This window comes from Carassius gibelio, chromosome A7, assembly GCF_023724105.1.
Source record: "Carassius gibelio isolate Cgi1373 ecotype wild population from Czech Republic chromosome A7, carGib1.2-hapl.c, whole genome shotgun sequence".
Classification (NCBI taxonomy): domain Eukaryota; kingdom Metazoa; phylum Chordata; class Actinopteri; order Cypriniformes; family Cyprinidae; genus Carassius; species Carassius gibelio.
In genome coordinates, this window is record NC_068377.1 from 33,884,922 (window position 1) to 33,894,209 (window position 9,288).

Sequence of the window (9,288 nt, forward strand, 5' to 3'; positions counted from 1 at the left end):
TGGCTTAAAAACAAGGTGCATTTATTTGAGGAGCAAAATTGCTAATTATTAATTTTTTTGCTTCAATGTAATAATTATTTCTTGTGCCAAGCATAAATCTAACAATGCATCAACAAACAAATTTTCTCATTTAAAGCATGAGCATCATTAAATTAGGATATATTCAGTGAAACAGTTGTCTTAATATAGTCTTATTAGTCTTTTTTTTTCCTTATTCAGTCATCTTGATCATCGCCATTTATGGATATTTTACAGAAAGATTTTAAAAATATTTTTTGCTGTGGTTATGGCTTTAAAATGAGTTCTCTTAAAAAAAATTAAAGATTAAATATTTTAATTATATCAAAATTACTAATTTTGAATGTTTTATTATTAAATTAAAAAAATAGCAAGGGTAGTTGGATGGTATTGTTCAGAAATTACCAGTATATATTAAAGGTTCTCTTTTTTTTTGTGTGTGTGTTCACAGACAAAAGGATGATGATGAGGGGATCCCGAGTGAAACTGAGGAAGACAGGAAGCTACTCGAAACAAAAACAAAAGAAATGAGAGGTGAGCAGCTTTCCTTTCTCTCTGTTACTTTAGCTCATTTTTCAGTTTATACATTTTTTCCCCAAATTATTCCAATTATTCAAAGTAATATATTTCTTATATAGAGAATAAATAAATAATCACAACTGATTTGTTTAGGAGTGTGTGTGTGTGTGTGTGTGTGTGTGTGTGTGTGTATAGAACATTAACAATTTTATGAAAGTACAAGCATTTAAGCCACATTAAATAGTAACTCAAGATTTGAGTCTGATTTGTAAGCCTTTTTGACCATTTGATTAAAATGAACTGATTCAAAAGAGTCATTTGCTTGTGAATCACTTTGTACTGTTTGTGGCATGCAGTCAGCAAGGACAATGCAAGCTAACTAGTTTAATAAATTCTTAAGCCTAAAATTAGAAATAAAAGCAATCTTTTGACATGGTGTTGTTCTTCATCACGAATAGTAGTGCAGGAAATATATGTATGTGTGTGTGTGTGTATATATATATATATATGCAAATAACACAAACTCCTGTGTGTCTTAGACATGCTCCAGAGGAAGGATGAACAGATTGTTTCACTCCTGCTGGAGAAGATGAAGCTTTTCCGTGAAATGTGCGGTTCGTCCGACGACACCGCTTCGGCGGTTAAAATGCTCTTCAGGGCCAACAACGAGGACCTGCCCAAGGGGGAACCCATCATGATGGACGCTCTCAGAGAGGGTAAGAAATGCCACCAGCGTCTTCAGATGCTCCTCACCTGTTGTCTGAAAGCTGATGTGTTGTTTATGAGTCATTTGTGTCTGGTGGCAGCTGTGGCAACATCTCATTTCCAGTTGTAATGTTCTTCCAGGACTAGTAACTCACTTAATGTAATGCGGTTAGTGACGTGCGTGTGTGTGTGTGTGTGTGTGTGTGTGGCAGTGGAGATGTTGCAGGCGCTGGTGAACAGCAGTCTGGGAGGGGTGGTGGGACAGCAGCTGGCCTGCGCTCCGGGGAACATGGGACCCGTGTGTCTGCCACGCAGAGCCGAGACCTTCGGAGGGTTTGACAGCCACCAGATAAACATCTGCAAACGTGAGACATTTAATCTGCTCATTATGATTACTCTCATGCTTCAGATCTGGCAGTGCAGCTGATGGTTGCAATGTAATAAATCTGTATATAAAGCACAGTTACGGAGTCGATTCTGCTCTCAGTCATTGTGTTTGTGTGTCTGTAGATGGCGACAAAGAGGAAGCTGAAGATCTTCGGAGGACAGGATCTGACAGTGTTCTGAAGAAGGTAGGAAGTCTAGAAGTATTAGCTTTGGTCCAACATTATATTATCTGAACTTATGTTCATAATTCTGAATGTATAAATATAAAGCCTGAATTTTTAGTTACAATGTGAGTTGTTGTTTCGATATATATTGAAATATACAGAAGTCAATCTTGAGTATATCATTCTAAATCTGAATAATTTAAAATGAAAACTACAATAAATTACTTCTACTATATTAATAATTCAATATATGTATATATATATATATATGTATAAAATATATGCAAAAGATTGGGGTCTGTATGATATGTTGTTGTTTGAAAGAAATTAAAGCATTTCTTCAGCAAGTGACAGTAAGGACATTTTAAAGTTGAAAAGCATTTCTATAATAATTAAATAGTATTAAACTGTTTTTCCATGATAAATATTGGTAACACTTTAGTTTAGGGAACGATTCTCACTATTAACTAGTTTGCTTATTAGCATGCAGATGACTAGCATATTGGCTGTTTATTAATAGTTATAAAGCACATATTCTGCATGAACATATTCTGCATCTCTATTCCTACCCAGTACCTAATCTTAACTAACTATTAATAAGCAGTAACTAGGAGTTATTGATGCAAAAGTCAGAATGCAAAAGATAATAGCGAATAAATCTGAATATTGAAGTCCGAACAGCATCACGCAAATCACATACATCTAAATCAGTTGTCAGAACAATCTTAAAAGCACGACACATTCAATTTAATAAAAATAATTTAATAAACTTTTTTTTTTTTTTTAGTTGATGCAACTGAAAGCTTTTTGCTGGTCTTAAATTCTGTATTTTATACAGTCTTCCACATTTCTTCATTACACTACATCCAGGTTAAATTGACACTCTAAAAATAGTGTGATTTATTTTTCAAAAATATTAATTTCTAATGATTGCTGTGCTTCTGCTCTAAATTAATGTCACATAATAACTATAAACGCCTGTTTTTGTGTGTGTGTGTGTGTGTGTGTGTGTTTCAGCGTGGGTATATATTTATTAAAATATTTTAAAACAAAATGAAAACCCTCATCAATAAACAGCCCCAACCAGAACCATACTCCCCCCTAGTGTCATTTAGTGTTTACTACACACATGTGCTGTCAGGTTTTGTAGCTAATGGGAGTCATTAGTGGAGCGAGGGCTCAGTGGAGGGTGGAAAATGAATAAGCGTGCATTAGGAGCGCCCAGCATCGGCTGACTCTGTAATGTGTGTAATAAGCAGCGTGAGCTGGGCTCAGGCCTGCGCTCGCTCTGTCTGGTGCTGGGCTGATTAAACACTCTCAGCTGGGCTCAGTAAAGCTGCAGTCTCTGCTTGTCTGCTCCACAGGGAGGAAACGCCAACCTGCTGCTCCTGCAGAAGAGAAACAGCGAGGTAAGACAGAAGAGCACGCATCTTTTAGAGTTCAGGGTGTTATCCTTCAGCTCATCTTGGGGCTGTGGATGACGTTTTTAGCTTGCAGAACTGGCAAAGAATCAAAGTGTACTTGGATAACATGTAGATATAACAACAACTGTCTTGTCTTGGATAAGTCTCCGATATAATTAGTTATAAATATGTTAACAATCAGCATACACATTTTGAGGTTTTTTTGCATGCTGTTTTGAGATCGAGACAAATGACAATATCTTTCTTGATGGCTTGTGTTTCCTGACAGCAGATCCTGACTGGTGTCACTCACCTGCATGACCTCCTGACCTCACTTCAGGTGTGTATCTCACAGCCGATATTATATATGCTGATGTGACAAATAAGAAATCATTTTGAAAATCTGAATATAAAAGAATACATCTGAACTGGCATCTTAAAATAGAAAAATACTGTAAAAAAAAAAATATGAATGTAAAAATACTGTAAAACTGTAATCATGAAATATTATACTTTTATTTATTTTTTTACTATTTTAATATATTGTAAGTTATTACTGTGACGCAGAGCTGAATTTTCAGCATCATTACTCCAGTCTTCAGAGTCACATGATCCATCATTTTAATATGCTGATTTGCTCAAGAAACATTTCTTATTAATAATGTTGATATCATTATTTTTTATAAGTTCAAAAGAACCCCATTTAATTGAAATACATTTTCTGTCACTTTTGATCTTTCGATATATTTCTTTCAAAAAAAAAAAAAAAAAAAATATATATATATATATATATATATATATATATATATATATATATATATATATAAATATATATATATATTAATGCATGTGTGTGTGTTTGTGTGTAAATATATATTTTATCACAGGTGTGATCAAAAGTTTACATACACTTTGAAGTATCTGCAAGATGTTAATTATTTTAGTAAAATAAGAAGGATCATACAAAATACATGTTATTTTTTATTTAGTTCTGACCTGAACAAGATATTTCACATAAAAGAGGTTTATATGTAATCCAAAAGAGATGATATTTGTTGAATGTAAACAAATGGCCCTGTTCAAAAGTTACGTATGCTTGATTCTTAATACTGTGGTGTCACCTGAAGACAGCCGTGTCTTGTTCTAAATGGTTACTTTATGGATTTTGTTTCCAGGCCGTGGTGCTGCAGCAGGACACTTTTATCGAGGACCAGCGTCAGGCCCTAAACGAGCGCACCCCGTCCCGGTCCTCCTCTCGCCCCCCCTCGCTGGTGGAGCAGGAGAAACAGCGCAGTTTGGAGCGTCAGCGACAGGAGGCCGTCACCCTACAGCACCAGCAGGCCGTCCACGCCGAAGAGAAGCGGCGCAAGGTTAAGGAGTGGGATGTGAAGGAGCAGGAGCTGACGGACCACGAGCTGCTGCTGCAGGTGAAGGAGGAGGAGATGCGCAGGAGGAACAAAGAGCTGGACGAGGTGCGGCAGGAGCTGCAGGGGAGGAAGGAGGACTATCAGAGGGATCTAGAGAGACTGAGGGACGCTCAGAGGAGGCTGGAGAGAGAGAAGGAGCAGCTGCAGAAGGAGATGGAGAGAGTGGAGCACCTCCGCGAGGTGGAGGTGAGACATTCAAGCTACAGTAATATACAATATTAATTCACTCAGAATAGAGATCCGAAGGCCATCATCTTTCTACACGCAATATTTAATTGAAAATTTGAGGGCATCCAAAAACTGGTTTGGAAATGGTTTAAAAGACTTAGTTCTTAAAATTTGACTGCATATGACTGAATAAAATGAGAAGAATTAAGAAACGTCTAATTTAAAAAATGAACCATCGACAGATGTTTGACTATTGGCACAGTGTCTTGTTCACATTTTATTGTGAGATAAAAACATGCATGCTATGAAGTACTAAAAATTAGGGATGCAGAATACAGTACATTGGTATCATATCAGTTATCAGCCAGTGTTAGAGTTTTTTTTATGGATGTTGAATGTAATCATTAGAACATTTCAAAATAAATAATGAATAATTTTCATAATGTACATTTTGATCCTGACTAATAAACAAGCACTCTCTCCCCTCAGGTAAATATACAAAAAAAAAAAATATATATATAATATATAATGCTTTGAAAAGTCTCTTATGCTTAGCAGGGACACATTTATTTGATCAAAACGCATTAAAAACTGTAATATTGTTAATTTTTTTAAATTATTATTTTCAAAATATATTATTATTTAAAATAACTGTTTTCTGTTTTTATATATTAAAAAATCCTGTGATGACAAAGCTAAATTTTCAGCATCATTAGTTTTTTTTTTCAGTTTTTTTGTTAAATAGAAACTAACAGCATTAATTTGAAATATTTTTTTTTTTTTGGGGGGGGGGGGGATTTACTGTCACTTTAGATCAGTTTATTGTCTCCTTGCTGATTAACAGAATTGTTTTCCAAAAAATAAAAAAAATAATTACTTGCTGAACCCAAACATGTATAATATTATTTTACATTTATCTAGTCAATAATTCATTACATTTATATAGCGCTTTTCTAGGCACTCAAAGCGCTTACACAGTCAGGGGTATCTCCTCATCCACCACCATTGTGCAGCATCCACCTGGATGATGCGACGGCAGCCATAGTGTGCCAGAACGCCCACCACACACCAGCTTACTGGTGCAGAGGAGACAGAGTGATGAAGCCAATCAGCAGATATGGGGATTGTTAGGAGGCCATGATGGTCCGAGGCCAGTGGGTGAATTTAGCCAGGATGCCGAGGTCACACCTCTACTCTTTTCGAAAGACATCCTGGGATTTTTACTGACCACAGAGAGTCAGGACCTCGGTTTAACGTCTCATCCGAAGGACGAGTACATAGTACAATAGTACATCATTTTAATTTATTATAATCGGGCATAACATGAATAATAGTTATTATTGGCTTATCACTATCTGACAGAATTTTTGTATTCCATATATCCATTCTTCAAATAATAGCTTTGAAAATTTATATTAATATATAATATAATTAATGATAAGTTCCAAACTTACAGAAGGTGAATTTGTTTTAGACTTTAACATGATTTTTGTTGTTGTTTTGTTTTTTGTTCTCTTTTCTTCCCCAGGCTCGACTTCAGCGCACCCCCTCCAGCACGTCAGAGGACTCCCTGAAGCTCCAGAGCAGCAGCTCCATCGAGCGAGAGATCTGGGAGGGAGACTTATCGTCCAGCCCCAGGAAGAACTCTCTGTCCAGGATAGACTCCAAACAGAAGGGCCGCAGCCTCTTCTCCCTGGGCAGCAAAACTCAGAGCCTAGAAGGCCAAAACCAGATGCCCACACGACTGCTGCAGCTGGCTTCATCTAAGGAGAAGAAGGACAAGAAGAAGAAGAAGAGCAAGAGCCAGCCTCCTCAGGATGCAGGTAAACACTGTGAACCTACACACACTCATTCAGTATTGAGATAATGATAAAGAATTGATTCAATGCCTGCAAACCACAACCGCTGTATCCGTTCTGCACATTCTGTATAAATGCTGGCTTTCTGAGTGTTATGCATTAATCTCAGTTATTCGTTACGTTGGTTGAGAAAGATTTCTATTGTGGTTCAGTGTAGATGAATCTTCTCCTCAAATATTGCTCTGTTGTGTCTTCAGCATCACATCTGCTGCCCCTGACAGAGCCTTCAATGGACGGAGAGATCTTCTTCTGCTGATTTACCCATCATCCCTTCTGTCTTCTATCAAATCATGTAGGAAGTCACCCAAAGTGCCCTCTTCATCTTTCTACAATCTAAAAATTCTCACAAAACATGTCCAGGTCACATTACACCGCAAAATCAACAGAAATGAGTCAAATCAGTCCTATTTTAGGATTGTTTTTATTTTCTGTGGCATTATTTTAATAACAGTCTAGCCCCTAAATTCTCATTACCGTAATGTATAAATAGTAGTAAAATATTATTTCAATTGTAAAGTATTTATATACTATGGTAAATGTTTTTGTACTGCTTTAAATAGTGTTTTATTACAGCTGTAATAAAGTTTGTTCTATCACAGTAATGAGAATCACCATTTAGAATAATAATTATTTATTATTATTCAAAAAAAAAAAAAAACTCATGCAAAAATGTTAATGGGAATCTCATGTGTGTATATACAGTATATGTGTATGTGTTTATATATATATATATATATATATATATATATATATATATATATATATATATATATATATATATATATATAATGATTAATTCAGACAGCATATATATGCTACACATTAATTTCTTAGATTTGCACTTGCTGTCACAGGTTTATCAGACAAATCCCATCTTTGGATACATTGTTAAAATGTACATTGTATATAAATTTCCATTATTGCACTCATTTGCAAATGAATTGTGCCACCAACACATTTGAAATTGCAAAAATGGGGTTTGCTGCTCCCCATATTGGCCAACTCTTTAAGGCTGAAAAATCATTTCTGCTTATTGCGCGCAAGAAAGACAATTTAAAATTTAATCTCAGTTTTAACATTTAAAGGGATTCGGGGAGAGAGGTGGTTTTCCATTTCCCCCCTGTTTTTCTATTTTACCTTCTCCGAGGAGTCCCGTCTTTGAAATGCCACAGAGCACTTTAACACCATTCACATGTTACCCTTGCCCCGAAAGTGACAATCAATTTTTCATCAGCATTCCAAAGATAAAGACCTAAGGACAGTTTTTGGGGGCCATTGTTTAACATAACATTTCATGGTAGTTTGAGATTCTCTAATTCTTCTGCGTTGAATACTTCATGACTTTAGCAGCACGGATGAGCTGTAAATACTGGATGAACTGTAGACCCCTGAGGGATATTTAAAGCAACCTGCTGGACAGGTAAAAGACATAAACATCCACGAAAGATAGGGTACCTCACCTATACAAATCCTCCCTTGTGGATCAAAGCACCATATCATATGAATATCAGTAAAAATACATTTGAGAGTGTCCACTTATTTCATCATGCAGGAATATTCACATTACAGTCCTACAGGATTTTGTTCTGTTGGCCTGATTTTGTTAGGAGCTATGTATTGGTCCATGAGAATTTATTTTTTAAGCAGTGCATGCTCTTAAAGCCCCGTTTGCGTAGGTTTGCACTGCAGTCTTCACCTGCGCTGACTTGAATTCACCATGAGGGGGCAGCAGAGAAGCGTTTTATAATTGAAGGCTCCTCTGTGGATTTATATAACCTCTCGGTGATGATGTCAGAGGAGACACAGTGACGCAGTGCAGGAGTTATTATTTCTTCACATGCACAAAGGGAATCATTGGTTTGTCATTTCATGTGCCTATGATTTTTAGAAACGTCACTTCTGTCCGAACAGGGAAAACTCAATCCAGGTGATAAAGTGCTGTCACGTCTCTGTTGCTCAGCCTTAAAGAAATGATGGTGTGCTCTAAAATATAATCCAGCTTTCTCTCAGGAGTATAGGTTTGTTTATTCATCTGTGTTTTGAAAGTAAGGTATCATTTGTACATTGAGGTACATGTTTTTTCGCTATAAAAAAGAACTAATGTTATGTAAATATTTTAGAGTTTAATGTTTAAATGTAAAATTCTGAAAATGTTTAATTTGTGATTAATTTTGTAAGATGTGTTTTGTGAGACTTAAGGTTTATTTATCATTCATCCCATTGTCTTGAAGCAGAAGACAATATTTCCTCACATTAAAATCTATTGCAATTTTTTTTATTTAATTTTGTGGCTTGTAGTGTGTGTGTGTGTGTGTGTGTGTGTGATCTGTCCACTGAAGTGCAGGTTATTGTGTTTGATTCAAATTCACTGGACAAAACAGATCAAGGTTACCTTTTGATTTTAAAAAGATTAAAGCATTTATTTAAGAAATTGCCAATGTATGAAGAATATGCAGAACCTTTGATCTCGATGCAGTCTGCACTATGACTCCTCCACTAACCTCTCATTGATGGACCGAGATTAGAGGTGGGTCATTTCTAATTATCATGCCCCTCTTCATCATCATCACATGTCTTAATAAACTGGAAAACATTAAACTCGATTTCAAAAAAATTGTATCCGTTTTACAATGGAGAG

The 9,288-nt window shown here is 36.0% G+C and overlaps 1 protein-coding gene across 5 annotated transcripts in view; it reads left to right on the forward strand.

The window, feature by feature from the left end:
- The window catches only part of LOC128017334 (A-kinase anchor protein 13), a 69,980-nt gene extending 61,052 nt beyond the window's left edge, over nucleotides 1-8,928 (forward strand). For 3 of the 5 annotated variants that reach the window (XM_052602679.1, XM_052602681.1, XM_052602684.1), the window contains 9 exons: nucleotides 470-552; nucleotides 1,077-1,253; nucleotides 1,455-1,607; nucleotides 1,753-1,814; nucleotides 3,158-3,202; nucleotides 3,486-3,536; nucleotides 4,372-4,809; nucleotides 6,320-6,614; nucleotides 6,848-8,928. In XM_052602679.1, coding sequence (XP_052458639.1) covers nucleotides 470-552; nucleotides 1,077-1,253; nucleotides 1,455-1,607; nucleotides 1,753-1,814; nucleotides 3,158-3,202; nucleotides 3,486-3,536; nucleotides 4,372-4,809; nucleotides 6,320-6,614; nucleotides 6,848-6,906 — 1,363 coding nt within the window. In that variant the 3' untranslated portion in view covers nucleotides 6,907-8,928. The remainder of the gene's footprint in view (nucleotides 1-469; nucleotides 553-1,076; nucleotides 1,254-1,454; nucleotides 1,608-1,752; nucleotides 1,815-3,157; nucleotides 3,203-3,485; nucleotides 3,537-4,371; nucleotides 4,810-6,319; nucleotides 6,615-6,847) is intronic. The other 2 variants (XM_052602680.1, XM_052602683.1) reach the window with 1 other exon arrangement.
- The last annotated feature ends 360 nt before the right edge of the window (nucleotides 8,929-9,288 follow it).